At 40.4% G+C, this 20,472-nt stretch overlaps 1 protein-coding gene across 2 annotated transcripts in view; it reads left to right on the top strand.

Annotated features, from left to right (window-relative positions):
- The window catches only part of oit3 (oncoprotein induced transcript 3), a 42,094-nt gene that overhangs the window by 13,855 nt on the left and 7,767 nt on the right, over positions 1-20,472 (top strand). For both annotated transcript variants that reach the window (XM_061959584.2, XM_061959575.2), the window contains 6 exons: positions 7,520-7,894; positions 7,963-8,073; positions 10,809-10,931; positions 11,045-11,170; positions 18,635-18,795; positions 20,015-20,427. In XM_061959584.2, coding sequence (XP_061815568.1) covers positions 7,520-7,894; positions 7,963-8,073; positions 10,809-10,931; positions 11,045-11,170; positions 18,635-18,795; positions 20,015-20,427 — 1,309 coding nt within the window. The remainder of the gene's footprint in view (positions 1-7,519; positions 7,895-7,962; positions 8,074-10,808; positions 10,932-11,044; positions 11,171-18,634; positions 18,796-20,014; positions 20,428-20,472) is intronic.

Here is a 20,472-nt window from a genome sequence, read left to right as displayed (position 1 = left end):
CCCTCTCTTCTCTCGCCCACACACTCACTGACGTCACTCACCTCACATGCTCACCTATTAAAGGGCCACACACACACATACGCTACTCTCATAACAGCTTATAAGTTCCAAGCCACAGCTGCGATTGGACCTGGATAGCCCCCGGGAAGAAGTAGTGGACTACCAAGTGCTTGGCACTGAAGATCTTCCTCAGGAAGCAAAGATTGACCGGTTTTGGGCCATGCTAGGGAGAGATGGAAGATTCCAGACTCTAATGCATTTGATGAAAGCACTTTTGCATGCATCATCAGAGAGGGTGTTCAGCATGGTTAGAAAAATAGTGACAGAGAATAGAACAAGGATGGACAATTCAACCCTTAACTCAACAATGAGTAGATGAGTGTTATGTGTGTGTATATAAAGTTAAAGTTAAAGTACCAATGATTGTCACACACACACTAGGTGTGGCGAAATTATTCTCTGCATTTGACCCATCACCCTTGATCACCCCCTGGGAGGTGAGGGGAGCAGTGGGCAGCAGCGGTGGCTGCGCCCGGGAATCATTTTGGTGATTTAACCCCCAATTCCAACCCTTGATGCTGAGTGCCAAGCAGGGAGGTAATGGGTCCCATTTTTATAGTCTTTGGTATGACTCGGCCGGGATTTGAACCCCCAACCTACCGATCTCAGGACGGACACTCTAACCACTAGGCCACTGAGTAGGTATATGTGTAAATAAATGAACACTGAAATTCAAGTATTTTTTTTATTTATATATACATATGTATATAAAATAAAATAAATATATATATATATATATATATATATATATATATATATATATATATATATATATATATATATATATATATATATATATATGTATATATATATATATATGAAATACTTGACTTGGTGAATTCTAGCTGTAAATATACTCCTCCCGTCTTAACCACGCCCCTAACCCCGCCCCCCGCCCCCCGCCCCCACATCCGACCACGCCCGCCCCACCCCCGACCACGCCTACCCCACCCCCCTCCCCCACCTCCCGAAATCGGAGGTCTCAAGGTTGGCAAGTATGCATTAGGCGCACCGGGTTATAAGGCGCATTGTCGATTTTTGCTTTTAAGTGCGCCTCATAGTCCGAAAAATACAATAGATTAATAAGAATCTAGAGAGAGGGTGATATAACAACTGTTGCTGTACATTGACTACTCTGGAGCTTACTACAGGCGAAAGGTGCGGTACACATTCATGTATTCACTCGCAGTGCCAACATTTGGGAACCAGGATGAGGTGATAGAAAAAAGGTAAAAATATGAAGAGACAAAGTGATGTTGAGCTTTCACCTTTGTAACTCATACATGAAAACATTGTTCAAGGAACTTTGAATGGAGTTCAAAACAGGCGTCACTAGGTTTTAAAGGCAGGGAGAGGCTTAACACCCAGTAGATGCAATAATAATAATATAATGATTATTATAATATTGGTGTATTACGGTTATAATGATTATTATTATCCACTGATGATGGTCCTACACCAAACAGCTAGGTGTGTTACTAGATATACTGCCGATTCAGATACTAATCATCCAAGTTTGAGATCAGCTGATACTGATACCGATCACATGTATTGACATTAATTTTTTCAATGAGTTGTTGACTGTTTAACAATAGCAACACAATATTTATTACACTCTTTTATTACATACATTTGTTTGTTAAAGTTAAAATGCCACTGATTGTCACACACACACACACACACACACACTAGGTGTGGTGAAATGTGTCCTCTGCATTTGACCCATTCCCATGTTCACCCCCTGGGAGATGAGGGGAGCAGTGAGCAGCAGTGTGTGCCGTGCTCGGGCATCATTTTGGTGATTAAACCCCCAATTCCAACCCTTGATGCTGAGTGCCAAGCAGGGAGGCAACGGGTCCCATTTTTTAAAATTTGTAGTCTTTGGTATAACTCGGCCGGGGTTCGAACTCACAACCTCCCAGTCTCAGGGCGGACACTCTAACCACAAGGTCACTGAGCAGGTCAAAACAAACAAAACAAAGTTAATAATACACAATAACCAAACAAAATTTTGCGGAATTTGTAAACACTAAGAAAAGCAATAAAAAAATCATTTGAAGATTATTGATTTAGAAAATAAAGAAAGTGATCAATTCATTATTGTATCGACACTATACTGATACTGTCCTTGGATTTGGTGTCGACACCACCAATTTATGGATCGAGCTATGCACACCAATATTTGTTATATTATCCTCTCTCTAGACCCTTATTAATATACGGTATTTTTCGGACTATAAGGCACACTTAAAATGAAAAATCGACAATGCGCCTTATAACCCGGTGCGCCTAATGTATTTATTAATTCTGGTTGTGCTTACCGACCTCAAAGCAATTTTATTTGGTACAGAGTGTAATGATACGTTTGATCAGTAGATGGCAGTCACACATAAGAGATATGTGTGGACTGCAAGTTGACGTTCAATAAACGACGCTAGCAAGCACCCGTGAGCAAGCAACGCCAAAACGTTGATGTTTTGTAGCAAATACAGAACATTACATACGGCGCTCAAAAATATATCAAAATGTTTTAGTTTGAACTATTAAATGAAAATATGATTTATTTTAGCTTTGTAGAAAATATTGGACACAATGTGTTGTCAAGCTTATGAGATGTGACACTATTGTTCATTTTTTAAATGTTTTATTTTTATTTTTTATGAATGGCTGTGATGATAAAATAAATGAGGGATTTCTAATCACTGCTATGTTGGAATTCTTATTAATATTGATACTGTTGTTGATAATATACATTTTTGTTTGACTACTTTTGGATTGTTTTGTGTCATTTTTGTGTGTCCTCTCAATTGCTGTGTTGGTTGCTGTTCTGAATGTTGCTAGGCAGGGTTTGAACAGAAAATAAAAATAAAAAATAAAAATGTTTTAGTACGATTTTGGTAAGCTATGAAGGTGCCCCGCTTGATGGAACGTGAAGCATTACGGCTACCATAGTCAGACGTACTGTGCTTCAACATATGGGTGTTATTATGGTGTGTGTAAAAGGACTCCAAAATGTCAGCTATTATGAGGCATGTTATCTGGCGTTTTGTTTCAACCTATTATGCAAAACCAACTTTTCTTTGCTGATGTGTATTTGCGATCTGCATAAGTCGCAAAAATGTGCGCGCGTCCGCCATTGTAGTCCATGCCGTAGTCAGTAATATCCTTCTTATACTCTATTCTCTTGTTTTGGGGCATTCATCCTCTTACCATTTAAATCCTCTTACCATTTAAATCCTCTTACCATTTTAAGTAGCATACAATTCTAACTTATATCTGTCGATAGACTCGCTATGGAAGCGCTAAAAACTACTGGTACAACAAAGATGACAAGGAGAAGACGCCGTCGAAGTGAATTAGACCGCTCACAAAACGACGCATCCTGAAGAGACGGTCAGAAAGCAGTTCGAAGAAAACTTTAAATATACAAAAAAATATGACCCCTTTAATGCGCCTTATAATCCAGTGCGCCTTTTGTATGAAAATCGATCCAAATAGATCCGCTCATCGGCAGTGCGCCCTATAATCTGGTGTGCCTTATGATCCGAAAAATACGGTACTTGTTCATTTCCTGTTAATAGCTGTTTACGTTCTGTGGTTCTATTTACACTTGTTAAGCTTTACTAAGCATTCATTTCTTGGGGATGTTCCAAACTAGCTTAGCGGCTAGCTTAACTATTAGCATGCCTGCTTTGGGTTTGCTCTCGGTGTGTAACGTATTTAGCCTCTTTTACAGTGATAATAATACTTGATAATGATACTTAAGACATTGAGAAAAATGCTGTTTATTTGCCGTCATGGTTAGTATTAACTTAGGGTAGCGGCTCCTCACTGTGTATGGAGACACATAATTAGCTGCTAGCCGCCTGTCAGCCGGGGGACAATATAAAGACTTTTTTTATTTTTTTATTTTTTCAATTCTGTCTTGCCTCTGGTGAGGGCGGTCACATTTTTTTCCGCTCCCTTCTTCTCCCAGCTTGCTCTCTTTGTTTTGTTTTGTCTGAACTTTTTTGAAGCCTCTTTCTTTGCGCTGTCCTCCAAATCTAAACATCAGACATGGAAATGATCAGCTCGACTCTCGACGCAATTGACAAAATCTTTTCGACGAGGAAAAGAGGTTCGGGTATAGCCTGGCTGCCCTGATGGAACCATTGCTGCGGGGTACGTGAGAGATTCCTGGGATAAATGGAGAATCATGTGCCTCTCAGTCCTTTCCATCGAGGACGTGGAAGACATCTACCTATTTGGAACCGTGATCGTGGGGCACCTGCTGATTGGAATGGTGTATCGTCAAATTTGTAAGACGATGGCAGCCACCCAAGGAGCCCAAAGGCTGTTCGTCACAATGGAAGGTTTGGGCCGGGCTGTGGGATCACAGACTGTGGCGATTTCTGAACTGAATCGCAAGATGGATCACATCATGGAGAAGCTTTGAAAAGGAAAAATTGAATATGAGAGCAGCCAGCATGGACGAATAGAACAGACAAGTCATTGTATTGTCTGCTCACAACTCCCCACCCCTCTGTTGCGAGTTGTCGTGGTTAAATGTAACGTGTTTATGTGTGTCATGGCATGGAGGCTTTTTTCCACTCCAGACTCGGCCCCCTTAGAACCCCCGTCTAGATTGTATTTTTTTACTCATCTTCTTCCCCAGCGTTTTACCTTTTTCTTATCTTTTACGGGGCGCCTTTGGCGACCCATCAGCGTTCCTGTTCTGTAACCCTGTACACTGTTTGTTTGTCTAATCTTGAACGGGTTTGTGCTGAAAAAATAGTTTTGTTGTACTTGGGCAATGACAATAAAGACATATCCTATCCTATTCTACAATGTCAGCCAGAGGGGATCGACGTTTGTGTTTGGCATTAAAAGGTATTATTCTGCAATGACGACCACTTATTTTTCATGCAAAAGGGACACTTTGCATATTTAGAATCCTATTTAAGTTAATGACGACAGCATTCATGATGAATACAAACTAAAAAGTGTGAGTCAGATAATAATGATAACATAATAATAACTAATAACTAATATTGAAGACCAAAAATGGGGCCACAAACACAATCTTCTTTAAGGCCACACAAAGACATTCACACTCACATTCATTAAGTGGAAACTGGAGCCAAAATGGCTGCACAGAAGTCAGCAAAGGGAAGAACTACTGTATATGTTACCTGCTCAGCGGCCTTGTGGCTAGAGTGTCCACCCTGAGACTGGAAGGTTGTGAGTTCAAACCCCAGCCAAGTCATACCAAAGACTATAAAAATGGTACCCATTGCATCCGTTCTTGGCACTCAGCATCAAGGGTTGGAATTGGGGGTTAAATCACCAAAAATGATTCCCGAGCGTGGCCACCGCTGCTGCTCACTGCTCCCCTCAACCCCCAGGTGGTGAACATGGGGATGGGTCAAATGCAGAGGATAACTCCGCCACACCTAGTGTGTGTGACTATCAGTGGTAGTTTAACTTTAACTTTTTATTATCAGTGACCCGGTCTTCTTGAGTCTTTCATAACTGCAATCCAAGCCCATAAAACTATCATCTTAATCGGACATGCATTATATTTTCATGCGTCCTGTTACACCTTTACTGCAGGGGAGACGTTCCCTCCAGGGCCCATGTATTGTCGGGGGTAACAACCTCCACTTTACCCAGCAGTGGGTCCCTACAGTTCCGCTCTTGGCTCGGAATGACGAGGCCGTCGATTCATTGCAACTCTGTCACTTTATTTATGTTTTCCACAAAGCCAAACGGACATCCACTAAGCCAGTGTTTTTCAACCATTTTTGAGCCAATGCACATTTTTTGCGTTGAAAAAATCCGGAGGCACACCACCAGCAGAAATAGTTAAAAAACGAAATTCAGTTGACAGTAAAAAGTCGCTGTCGCAATTGTCGGATATTAATTCAAACCATAACCATAATCAACCATGCATCACTATAGCACTTGTCTCAAAGTAGGTCTACTGTCACAACCTGTCACATCCCGCCCTGACTTATTTTGAGTTTTTCGGTGTTTTCCTGTGTGTAATGTTTTAATTCTGGTCTTGTGCTCCTATTTTGGTGTTGATTGTCATGTCATGTACAAATGTACTTTGTGGACGCAGTCTGCTCCACACGCTGTCAGTCTTTGCTGTCGTCCAGCATTCTGTTTTTGTTTATTTTGTAGCCAAAAAGTAGTTCAGTTTTAGTTTTGTTCTGCATAGCTTTCCCTAAGCTTCAATGCCTTTTCTTAGGGGCACTCCCCTTTGGTTTATTTTTGGTTTAAGCATTAGATACCTTTTTACCTGCACGCTGCTTCCCGCTGTTTCCGACATCTACGAAGCAATTATCTACCGGCTGCCACCTACTGATATAGAAGAGTATTACACGGTTCTAGGCAGCACCGACACTCAACAACAACACATAATTTGCAGACTATAATTACTGCTTTGCAAAAAATATTTTTAACCTAAATAGGTGAAATTAGATAATCTCCCACGGCACACCAGACTGGGTCTCACGTAGTGTCGCGGCACAGTGGTTGAAAAACACTGCACTAAGCTAGTGTTTTTCAATCACTGTGTCGCGGCACACCAGTGTACCGTGAGATATTGTTTGTTGTGCCGTTGGAAATTATGTAATTTCACCTAATTGGGTTAAAAATATTTTTTTGCAAACCAGTAAATTATTGTCTGTGCTGTCTAGAGCTTGGCAGAGTAACCGTGTAATACTCTTCCATATCAGTAGGTGGCAGAAGGTAGATAATTGCTTTGTAGATATCAGGAACCTGGTTTGTGGTGATCACATTATGCAGATGACAGCGGGAGGCAGCGTGCAGGTAAAAAGGTATTTAATGCTTAAACCAAAAACAAACAAAAAGTATTGAAGCTTGGGGATGGCTATGCAAGACTAAACTAAAACTGAACTGGCTGCAAAGTAAACAAAAACATAATGTTGGATGACAGCAAAGACTTACAGCGTGTGGAGCAGACGGCGTCCACAAAGTACAGCAATAAACTCAAAATAAGTCAGCGCGTGATGTGACAGGTCGTGACACACCTACTTTGAGATAAGAGCTATAGTGATGCATGGTTGGTTATGGTTTGAATTCATATCCAACAATTGCGAGAACGGCTTTTTACTGTCAATATTGGCTGGTGAGTTTCATTTTGTAATGTTTACTGCTGGTGGTGTGCCTCCACATTTTTTCAATGAAAAAAATGTGCCTTGACTCAGAAAAGGTTGAAGAACACTGCACTAAGCTACTAGCACTCCTGCACACTCACTGCTAGCGCTCTCTCACCTCACTTGCCCACTCACTCACTCACTCACGTCACTCACCTGCACATATTGACATTCTTAAAGGAGCACACACACACACACGCTACTCTCACAACAGTCCTTAGATTTGGAGAAAGATGCTATATAAATTATCATTACTCCATCATGGTTATTTGTATATAATCTGTGTGCCCGTGCAGCCTTGGACCCTTGCTCTGCCTACAGCAGCCTGAATGAGCCATGGAGGAACACCGACTATCACATCAATCAGTCCTCCGGGGTGCCTCTGTGCGACAACCACATGTCCGGAGAGTGGTACCGCTTCACCGGCATGGCAGGGGACGCCATGCCCACCTTCTGCATCCCCGAGAACCACTGCGGCACTCACGCTCCCGTCTGGCTCAACGGCAGCCACCCTCAGCCGAAGGAAGGCGTGGTCACGCTTCCTGTGTGTGCCAGCTTCGGGGACGACTGCTGCCAGTGGAACGCCAGCGTGGACGTGAAGGCCTGCACTGGCGGGTACTTTGTGTACCGCCTGCCAAGACCTGCAGTTTGCTTCCATGTGTACTGCGCTCGTGAGTAGACTTCCTTCAACACACCTTGTACCTCCAGGAATGATTGTTACAATTATTACATCCTGCAGACTTCTACGACATCTGCGATGACGTTCCATGCGCCGGTCCAAGATGTCCTGACTCGGAATGTCGCTGTGCTCCTGGAACAGTTCTGGGACCGGACAGACAAACATGCCTGGGTGAGACAGGAAGGAAGAGACGAGTAGATAAGTCCAATAAACAGGAAAACCTGGAACAATACCGGCAGAACTCCATCCATCCATCCACTTGTCCCTTTCGGGGTCACGGGGGGTTCTGGAGCCTATCTCAGCTGCATTCGGGCGGAAGGCGGTGTACACCATGGACAAGTCGCCCCCTCATCGCAGGGCCTACACAGACAGACAGACAGACAACATTCACACTCACATTCACACACTAGGGCCAATTTAGTGTCGCCAATCAACCTATCCCCAGGTGCATGTCTTCTGAGGTGGGAGGAAGCCACACAGTCACGGGGAGAACATGCAAACTCCACACAGAAAGATCCCGAGCCCGGGATTGAACTCAGGGCCTTCGTATTGGGAGGCACATGCACTAACCCCTGTTCCACCGTGCTCCGGCAGAACTCATTTTTTAGGAACATCGTGTGCTTGAGTTCATGGCTGTTGTTCCACCCGCAATGCTGGAAGGGTCTTATTGATGAGGACCTTTTACTTTTTGCTGCATGCTTTGAATGGGAAAGGGTAGCACCATCGAGGCGAGAATGTGAAAAATTGCATTGGTTTGTGCTAAATGGCCCTTGTAATGCTGACAACATTGGCATTTATTTCATGGACCCAAAAATTATGTCTACAGGTAAAATTCCCCCCAAAATAGACACAGTAGTGATTTTAGCACATTTCGGAACGCCCACTTTTAGCTCCAAAATCGGCCTGCTGCCGTCACCTACAGAAGACTGGAGGCAATTTCATATTGTGTAAAATGTGTTTGGTTAGCAACTTCATCCTGCATCATGTTATTTTCTTACATAATTTAAAGCAGAGGCGACCAAACCCCAGCCTGTGGTCCAAATGATCTTCAATATGACCCAGGAGACAATGAGTTCAACTTCAATAAGCAACCTGACCATATTTAGAGTTTTCTGTTGAATTGGAACACCAGGGGACTGACAGGTGGCAATATTTCACCATCTTGTGAGAAATTCAGGTGTGATGTGTAATTGCTTGACGTCAAAAGCACACCATTTAGTTATATGTCCCAATCAAACAACCTTTCCTAGTCATGATGCAGAAAAATACAATTAATCCAGCACACAAAGGTAGCACAGAGTCACACATAACACAACCTGCTCACTGAACTTCGTGGATATAATACAAAATCCAAAACCAGTGACGTTTGCACGTTGTGTAAATCGTAAATAAAAACAGAATACAATGATTTGCAAATCCTTTTCACCTTATGTTAAATTGAATAGACTGCAAAGACAAGATACTTAACGTTCGAACTGGTTAGCTTTGTTATTTTTTGCAAATATTAGCTCATTTGGAATTTGATGCCTGCAACATGTTTCAAAAAAGCTGGCACAAGTGGTAAAAAAGACTGAGAAAGTTGAGGAATGCTCATCAAAAACTTATTTGGAACATCCCACATGTAAACAGGCTAATTGGGAACAGGTGGGTGCCATGATTGGGTATAAAAGCAGCTTCCATGAAAGGCTCAGTCATTCACAAACAAGGATGGGGCGAGGGTCACCACTTTGTCAACAAATGCATGAGCAAATTGTCGAACAGTTTAAGAACAACATTTCTCAACAAGCTATTGCAAAGAATTTAGGGATTTCACCATCTACAGTCTGTAATATCATCAAAAGGTTCAGAGAATCTGGAGAAATCACTGCACGCAAGCGGCAATGCTCGTGACCTTCGATCCCTCAGGCATCAAAAACCGACATCAGTTTGTAAAGGATATCACCATATGGGCTCAGGAACACTTCAGAAAACCCCTGTCAGTAACTACAGTTTGTCGCTACATCTGTAAGTGCAAGTTAAAACTCTACTATGCAAAGTGAAAGACATTTATCAACAACACTCAGAAACGTCGCCAGCTTCGCTGGGCCCGAGCTCATCTAAGATGGACTGATGCAAAGTGGAAAAGTGTTCTGTTGTCTGACGAGTCCACATTTCAAATTGTTTTTAGAAACAGAGGAAAAGAACCATCCGGACTGTTATAGGCGCAAAGCATCTGTGATGGTATGGGGGTGTATTAGTGACCAAGGCATGGGTAACTTACACATCTGTGAAAGCACTATTAATGCTGAAAGGTATATACAAGTTTTGAAGTTGTGGCTTCGTAGTAAAAGAGTGCAGGTACTAGACTGGCCTGCCTGTAGTCCAGACCTGTCTCCCATTGAAAATGTGTGGTGTATTATGAAGTGTCAAATACGAGAACGGAGACCCCGGACTGTTAAACAACTTAAGTTGTACATCAAGCAAGAATGGGAAAGAATTCCACCTGAAAAGCTTAAAAAATTGGTCTCCTCAGTTCCCAAAAGTTTACTGAGTGTTGTTAAAAGGATATTCAATTGAATATAAGTTGAAAAGGATTTTCAAATCATTGTATTTTGTTTTTATTTACGATTTACACAACGAGCCAACTTCACTGGTTTTGGGTTTTCACTTCACATGTGTGCTTACAGTACTGTAAATACAGTAGATAATAAAAGTGTCGCTTAAGTGGCTGCACTTTCTTTTCACCCTCACCTGTATTGCTCTTTTATTCCAGCCATCGTTATTATTACTTGTCTTTACACCTTACTGTAATGAATTCAGTCTAGAGTTAATCATCTCATCCCTATGAGTTGGTGATCAAGTCATTTAGCTTATCTAACGCTGAAGTTAATGTGCTGTGTGACCCAGGTGTGTGTGTTTGTGTGCAGATGTGAATGAGTGCGAGACGGCCAATGGTGGCTGTGCAGAGGTGTGTGTCAACACCAAAGGGTCCAGACGCTGCGAGTGTGGACCAGGCCGAGTGCTTGAAGAGAATGGGGTCAACTGTAAAGGTACATTCTCTCCATACACTTTTAAATAACAATATTGTTAAATAGCACACTTTTCAAATAACACTTTTGTTAAATAGCACTGATGTCTTTTTTTCTTCTGCTGCCTGTTCCAGAGATGGCAGCAGGTTGCCATGTCAACAATGGAGGCTGCAGCCATGGGTGTTCATCCCTGCTTGACTCTCACCAGTGTCACTGTCCTAGGGGGCTGCAGCTGAGCAACGATAAACGCACATGTCAAGGTACAAGTGTGTGTGCATGAGTGTGTGTGTGTGTGTGTGTGTGTGTGTGTGTGTGTGTGTGTGTGTGTGTGTGTGTGTGTGTGTGTGTGTATGCGTGTGTGAGTGTGCATGTGTGTGTGTGGGGGGGTGTGTGCGTGTATGCTGAGTTAGTGTTAATTAGTTGGGTGTATTGAACATATCGCAGCACAATAATAGTTACAAACTTTTTATTTATTGGTTTGAAAGTGTCATCATTTTTAGATTTTAGATTTTTTGGGGATGTTAGTAGAGATAGCCAATAATATCGGCCGATAAGTGTGTTAAAATGTAATATCGGAAATTATCGGTATCGTTTTTTTATTATCGGTATCGGTTTTATTTTGTTTTTTTTTAAATTATATCAACATAAAAAACACAAGATACACTTACAATTAGTGCACCAACCCAAAAAACCTCCCTCCCCCATTTACACTCATTTACACTCATTCATCACACAAAAGGGTTGTTTTTTTCTGTTATTAATATTCTGGTTCCTACATTATATATCAATATATATCAATACAGTCTGCAAGGGATACAGTCCGTAAGCACACATGATTGTGCGTGCTGCTGGTCCACTAATAGTACTAACCTTTAACAGTTAATTTTACTAATTTTCATTAATTGCTAGTTTCAATGTAACTGTTTTTATATTGTTTTACTTTCTTTTTTATTCAAGAAAATGTTTTTAATTTATTTATCTTATTTTATTTTATTTTATTTTTTTAAAGTAGCTTATCTTCATCATACCTGGTTGTCCAAAATAGGCATAATAATGTGTTAATTCCACGACTGCATATATCGGTTGATATCGGTATCGGTAATTAAAGAGTTGGACAATATCGGAATATCGGATATCGGCAAAAAGCCATTATCGGACATCCCTAGATATTAGGAATATTTTTAAAATATTGTTGCAATTTAACTGTATTTAATTGCATTCATAAAGAGCCTATGTTCTGAATATAAAATTAATTAATTTGATTAAGGGTATTTAAAAAAATAGCATTTTTGTATGTCTTGGCGCCAGATGACATAATTAAACATCCATCCATCCATTTTCTACCAATTGTCCCTGTCGAGGTCGCTGTAGCCTATCTCAGCTGAATTCGGGAGGAAGGCGGTGTACACCCTAGACAAGTCGCCACCTCATCGCAGGGCCAACACAGATAGACAGACAACATTCACACTCACATTCACACACTAGGGCCAATTTAGTGTTGCCAATCAAGCTATCCCCAGGTGCATGTCTTTGGAGGTGGGAGGAAGCAGGAGTACCCGGAGGGAACCCACGCAGTCACGGGGAGAACATGCAAACTCCCCACAGAAAGACCCCGAGCCCAGGGATCGAACCCAAGACCCTGTTATTGTGAGGCGCACGCACTAACCTCTGTTTCGCCGTGCTTTCAAAATAAATATTAAATGAAAAAATAGAAAAAATATGTAGGTTTGGGAAAATGTAATAATCAAAATGACCATATTTAGACACACATGTCACTGATTCTAATGATCATACTTTTAATATTTGGTAGACATTATTGCATTTTTATATGCAGTACTATAGATGTACAGTATAGAAATCCCTCATTTTAGTTAGAGCATAAAAACGATTTACAACCCTTTAAATACGTTTTTTTTTTTAACTCTTTAGACATGACATAACACCATTTAGTCATCTTTACACTTTTTTTTTATCCAATATAGTAATGTTGCCTGAGGCTAAGCCAATCCGTGGCCACAATACTGAATAGCGGGATCTGATTGGTTTAGTCTCTGTTGGAGCCTATCTATATTATTTATTTATTAATTTCTTTGACAATGGTAAATCAAATAATGCCAATGATGATGTTGATTAATTATTGAATGTTTTAGATGAATTATGATTGACTCTGATTGTTTTCAGCTGCTCACGGTCCTCCTCCTGGTGAGAGTGACCTCCTCCTATGATTAAGGAGAGGGGACAGCTCACAGAGTGAGGAGTGAGACAGTTTATCCACCGCTAAATAAGTCTTATTTTGATGATTCTGAAGTCAACCACGGAGAATATTTTTGTTGGTGAAAATAAATTATGATCATTTGGAATCTAGAAATATCTCCGCGAGTGCTTATTAAGTATTTGGTGAGTCATAGACCTCCTCAGGGGACTACTCTGCTATCTTTATTTTTATTTTTTCAAACTTTTTTGAACGCAAGAGTAGCCTTAACAAGTAGATAAACTGTCTCACACCTCACTCCTTCTACATGATAGACAGACAAAAGGAGCACCCACACATCAGAAGATCTAAATAAACCTCAAAACAAAAACGCAACTGAAAAACACAAGACCCAGAGTGTAAATCAGACTTGAATAATAAATCACTCTGCACAAGATAATGTGGTTATTAATGCCGCTCATGATAACTTGGATATGGTTATTCAAAGACAAAGTGAAATCACAGAACTCATTGTCTCACAGCAAAAACTGTCTCTACTATCAGCAAGAGAGATTTCTGTGTTTGATGGTAATCCACTGGCATATCAGTCTTTTATCCATGCATTGAAGACAAGACTGAGAATAATCAAGACAGACTCTACTACCTTGAGCTGTTTACCTCTGGTTTGCCAAGAAATTTGGTTCGCAGCTGTTTGCACATGGAAGCCAGTAAGGGCTATAATGAAGCAAGGCGCCTCTTAAAAGAACACTTTGGAAATGAGATGAAAATTTTGGGAGCTTACTTGGAAAAAGCCTTGAATTATGCAGCGATTAAAGCTAAGGATGGGAAAACGCTGCATGTATTTGAGAGGATGCTGTAATGTAATGCAAGATTTACCGTATTTGGAGGAACTTGATATCCCATCGAACCTAAGGCTAATTACATCCAAACTACCCTACAAACTCAGAGAAAAGTGGTGAAGCACAGCTTATGAGAGACAACAGAGAACTGGCAGGATTTAAAAACTTTGTGGATTTTGTAGAAAAACATGCCAAGATACTTTTGGATCCGTTGTTTGGAGACATTCAGGACCAAATAACAACAAAAAGGCCTCTCCAAAGAAGCAAAAGTGAACTAAAACCAATCAGAGGCAGAAAGAGCAGCTTTGCTACTTCAGTAGCTGTGAATACAGAGCCAGCAGTATGCACTGTAAAACAATCATCTGTTCCACAACAACCTGCTCAAACCACACCCAGTGTTATCATCCCTTTATGTGGATGTTGTCATGGGCAAACATGCTCTGATTGACTGCTCACAATTCAAAACACAGTTACATCACAAAAAGGTTGCATTTTAAGAAGGCGTGGATATTGTTTTGGTTGCCTACTAAAAGGTCATCTAAGCAAAAATTGTAAAAGAAGATTAATGTGTCAGGTTTGCAAAATGAAACATCCTACTGTACTTCATATTCCAAGTGAAAAAGGCCCAAGGCAGGAAAATCAAGCAAAGCCTACTGCTGAGACAGAATAAACTCCTATAAGCAGTGCTCTTGTTTCAGCCGGTGATGCAACCGGGGCAGGGAAAGACTTTGCACTTGCAATCGTTCCAGTCTGAGTTAAAGCGGGAAAAGGGAACAGGTATGTTCAGACCTATGCCTTCCTCGATCCAGGCAGCACGGCAACATTTTGCACAGAGAATCTAATGAACAGAGATCAAAGGACTGGAGGTTGGAGACTTGGAAGGGTTCACATATCTGGACCTGCCGAAAGTGTATACATAGAGCAAAATACCTGTCTCAAAGGAAAACATCATCACAGAGGCTGACTTGAAGAGGTGGCATCGATTTAAAAGAAATTGAGGCAGACATTAAACTTCTTATTGGGACTGATGTCCCTCGGGCAATGGAGCCATGGAATATAATAAACAGTCAAAGAAATGGACCATATGCAGTCCAAACCATACTAGGATGGGTGGTAACTGGACCACTCAGTTGCAGTGCTACAGAACATGCTGGGGCCATTGCAGTGTCAACTAACAGAATCTCAGTAATTGAGCTGAAGAACCTTCTCATCAGACAATATAACCAGGATTTCTCTGAGAACAGAACATATATGAAGAGAAAAATTAGATGTCAGTTGAGGATAAATGTTTTATGGAGATTGCCTCAAGTTCAGTGTTTCTTAAAGATGGTCACTATCATCTGCCACTGCCTTTCCAGATAAAGACAAAGTCATGCCTGATAACTATCATATGGTAAAAGAACGTGCACTGTATCTCGTGAAAAAATTTAGAAAGGACAAGATGTATGCTGAGGAATACACATCCTTCATGGAGGACATTCTCAGAAAGGATAATGTGGAAAAGGTTCCACCTCAGCAGCTTCACGGAGAGGATGGACAGATGTGGTATATCCCGCATCATGGCATTCGCCACAAGCGGAAGCTCAAACTGAGGGTGGTGTTCGACTGCACGTCCTCATTTCAAGGAACGTCTCTGAACAAGGAGCTACTCCAAGAGCCAGACTTAACGAACACCCTCATTGGAGTGCAATTAAGGTTTCGCCAGGAACAAATTGCAGTGATGGCAGACATTGAGGCAATGTTTTACCAAGTAAATGTTGATAAAAAGGACAGAGACTTCCTGAGGTTTTTGTGGTGGCCAGAGGGTGACATCAGCAAACCACTTGAGGTTTACAGGGTGAAAGTTTACCTCTTTGGCGCCGTATCATCCCCAAGCATTGCTAATTTTGCCCTGTGTCAAACTGCTGATGAAGTCATGAAAACTATCAAAAAACACTTTTATGTGGATGATTGCCTCAGATTTGTGGCAACAGTAGACAAAGCTATGAAGCTCATTACAGATCTCATTGAAGCCTGCAGCCAGGGAGGCTTCACACTGACAAAATGGGTCACCAATAACTGTGAGGTGTTAGCAAGCATTCCTGAGCATCACAGAGCAAAGGTAGTTAAGGAACTGGACCTGGATAAGGAAAAGCTAAATGAACAAACTGCAGTTGAGCCTGCACTTGGAATCTGGTGGGACACGCACAGTGACACCTTCAGATTAAAAATAACTATCAAGAGCCGGCCTGCTACCAGGAGAACTATACTCTCCACAGTTAGTTCAGTTTATGACCCATTAGGTTTTCTCTCTCCTTTCATCCTGAAAGCCAAACAAATACTTCAAGAGCTCTACAAATCCAAGTATGGATGGGACTAAGTTATTCCACAGGAGTTTGCAAGGCCCTGGCAGAGATGGATCAGTTAAGTGGATTTCAGGTACCAAGATGCATAAAGCCTGAAAATCTCAACCCAGTGGAGACTGCTGAACTGAATCACTTCTGTGATGCAAGTGAGTCAGGTTATGGTACAGTAAGGTACATTAGATTCACAAATCACCTCGGCAAAATCCACATCTCCTTCATATTTGGAAAGGCCAGGGTCTCACCTCTCCAGCAGATCACCATAGCCCGGCTTGAACTCACTGCAGCAACACTGGCAGTAAAAGTGGATCGGATGCTGAGGAAGGAGCTGCACCTGTCAATCACAGATTCAACTTTCTGGACGGAGAGTACATCTGTATTGAAATATATCCACAATCAGACCAAGAGATTTCATACATTTGTATCCAATAGAGTTGCTGTGATCCATGACCTCTCCCACACAAGCCAGTGGAGATATATAAAGTCAAAAGACAATCCAGCCAATGATGCATCCCGAGGGCTGCATGTTGAATCTTTCTTAAGATCAAGATGGCTGACAATTCCTGAATACCTGGGAAAAGAGAAAAATACATGGCCAAAGATACAAGCTCTAGGAGAAATACCAGCAAATGACCCAGAGGTGAAAAAAGAGGTCATAGCATTGAAAAGCAACATCCAATGTGCACAGTGATCAAGTATCACTCATCATGGAACCGACTTCAGAAGTCTGTAGCCTGGATATTGAAGGTGAAAAAAATATTTCAGCTAAGAAAGAGACAGAAATGTGTGTCTTCAAAGATGAAGAAAACACTGAAAGATGAGCAAGGGACGCAAAATCTATCAGTAGAGGATCTGCAAGAGGCAGAGAAGATCATCATTTGTTTTGAGCAAAGACTTCAGCCATGAAATCACTTGCCTGGAAAATGGCAAAACCCTCAACTCAAAAAGCAACATACGGATTGGATCCGATTCTTGGTAATGGTATCCTGGGAGTGGGAGGTAAATAAACAGAAGTGCAATGCCCGTGCACCAGAAAAACCCACGTATTCTCCCTAAAGGTTCCCACATATCTAACCTCATCCTGCAATATATGCTTTCCAGGCTAAGTCAAAAGTTTTGGCTCCTCCATGCAAACTCCTTAGCCAGGAAAATCATTAGAAACTGTGTATTTTGCAGACAGATGCAAGCAGTACTATATATATACATAATTTTTCTTTAAAAACATACATTATATACACAGTATTTATATTATGCATGTTTAAACTTTTATATATATATATATATATATATATACATATACATATATATATATATATATATATATATATATATATATATATATATATATATATATATACATATACATATACATATATATATATATATATATATATATATATATATATATATATATATATATATATACATATACATATACATATATATATATATATATATATATATATATATATATATATATATATACATATATATATATATATATATATATATATATATATATATATATATATATATATATACATATACATATATATATATATATATATATATATATATATATATATATATATACATATATATATATATATATATATATATATATATATATATATATATGTATATATATATATATATATATATATATATATATATATATATATATATATATATATATATATATATATATATGTATATGTATATATATATATATATATATATATATAAAAGTTTAAACATGCATAATATAAATACTGTGTATATAATGTATGTTTTTAAAGAAAAATTATGCAATGCCAGAAAATATAATATATTACTATATAATATAATATGTAAATGACTAAAAAATTTAAAATATATATAAATTTAAGTATTTTTGTGTAAGATTCAATTATTCTGAAAAATAGATTAAGTTCCAGATGAAGTTAACTCTGTGATTATTTAGTTTGTGTGTGTGTTTTGGGGAAAACACAACTTAAATCATTCATACTTACATGACTTACATGACTATATGTCATAGAGTAATTTTCCATATTCAGTATGTTATCACAAAAGAGGTGTTGTCAATAGAAGAAAAAAAATATTACATTGAGGAAAATAGTTATTCATCATTTTTTTAAACCAACAATTTTTTTAAACCAACAATTTGGTGTAGAAAAACTAATCTAATAATAATACGTTAGATTTGATCTGTTTGTATTGGACTAGATAAAATAACAGCATGTATTGGTCAGGTGTGGTATGAATTGCTTATAGTGAGAATATAAATTGTGATGTATGCACTAGTGAGAATATGTTGATCATGCCCTGCAGTGCCAGTCCAGTGTGACCCCAGCAGTATTACAGTGTCAGTACCAAAGGACCTGGTTGGAGGTCTGGACCTCTTCTTGTCCAACTCCTCATGTGTTGGTGTCTCCAATGGTACACACGTCAACCTGAGCTTCAGCCTGAAGACATGTGGTACTGTTGTGCAGGTAAATGACACCTGTTCGCCACATACAGTAGGCCAGTATTTTTCAACCTTTTTTGAGCCAATGCACATTTTTTGCATTGAAAAAATCCGGAGGCACACCACCAGCAGAAATCTTTAAAAAATGAAACTCAGTTGACAGTAAAAAATCGTTGTCGCAATTGTTGGATATGACTTTAAACCATAACCAACCATGCATCAATATACCTCTTGTCTCAAAGTAGGTGTACTGTCATGACCTGTCACATCATGCCGTGACTTATTTTGAGTTTTTTGCTGTTTTCCTGTGTGTAGTGTTTTAGTTCTTGTCTTGCGCTCCTATTTTGGTGGCTTTTTGTCTTTTTTTGGTATTTTCCTGTAGCAGTTTCATGTCTTCCTTTGAGCAACATTTCCCGCATCTACTTTGTTTTAGCAATCAACAATATTTCAGTTGATTTTATCCTTCTTTGGGGGGACATTGTTGATTGTCATGTCGTGTTCGGATGTACATTGTGGACGCCGTCTTTGCTCCACAGTAAGTCTTTGCTGTCGTCCAGCATTCTGTTTTTGTTTACTTTGTAGCCAGTTCAGTTTTAGTTTCCTTCTGCGTAGTCTTCCCTCAGCTTCAATGCCTTTTCTTAGGGGCACTCACCTTTTGTTTATTTTTACCTTCACACTGCCTCCCGCTGTTTCCGACATCTACAAAGCAATTAGCTACCGGCTGCCACCTACTGATATGGAAGAGTATTACATGGTTACTCTGCCGAGCTCTAGACAGCACCGACACTCAACAACAACACATCATTTGCAGACTATAATCACTGGTTTGCAAAAAATATTTTTAACCCAAATAGGTGAAATTAGACAATCTCCCACGGCACACCAGACTGTATCTCACGCGACACAGTTGTTGAAAAACACTGCAGTAGAAAACGGAGTCATATGGCCCCATTCCTGGGTGGATCTCGCATGAGAGGAAGAAGGGGCTGTCAATCATTTGGCAATGCAGTCTCCTGAAAATGATTGAAAGCGCCACTCTACATAGCAACTGACGCTGTGGCCAAGGTTGGAATTGCCACAAAACACTAAAGTGGATAGTACATAGTGCACTTTCCATTTGGTCATGTTTCATGTATCAGGTAAACCACGATGAATGGGGCCATATGAATCATTTTCTTATCGTATTACATACATTAGTATTATCTCTTTATGCAATGATGACAATGCTGACCCCTCCCTCTTAGGTCACAGAAGACAAGATAGTGGGCACCAACTTGGTGACGGGCCTCCCCAGGTCCAGTCCTGGTAGCAGCATGGACCTGATAGTCCGCACTAGTAAATTAGTGCTGCCAGTCACCTGTGAGTTCCCCAGAGAGTACCGAGTGTCTGATGGTTATCAGGCCAGTCAGCGCAGCGCCGACCTGCAGCTGGCGGGCCACAGTCAGGGCGTCTTCCCCTTCTCGCTGGAGCTCTTCAAGAGCGCCCAGTTCTCCGAGCCTTACCGCACGCCGCCCCAGCTGCGCCTTCACGACTCCCTCTTCTTCGGCGTGGAGCCCAAAGAGCGAGTGGAGGGTCTCTCTGCTCTGGTAGAAAGCTGCTTCGCCACGCCAGGACCCAAAGCTGACCAGGCCATCAAGTACTACCTCATCAAAGACGGGTGAGTAGAAAATCAACCGCCATCATCGCGGCCCTTGAACTCCAG

The sequence above is a fragment of the Nerophis lumbriciformis genome, linkage group LG02, assembly GCF_033978685.3.
Source record: "Nerophis lumbriciformis linkage group LG02, RoL_Nlum_v2.1, whole genome shotgun sequence".
Classification (NCBI taxonomy): domain Eukaryota; kingdom Metazoa; phylum Chordata; class Actinopteri; order Syngnathiformes; family Syngnathidae; genus Nerophis; species Nerophis lumbriciformis.
The sequence above is the reverse complement of the archived record's forward strand: the minus strand, read 5'-3'. Positions and strand labels throughout refer to the sequence as shown.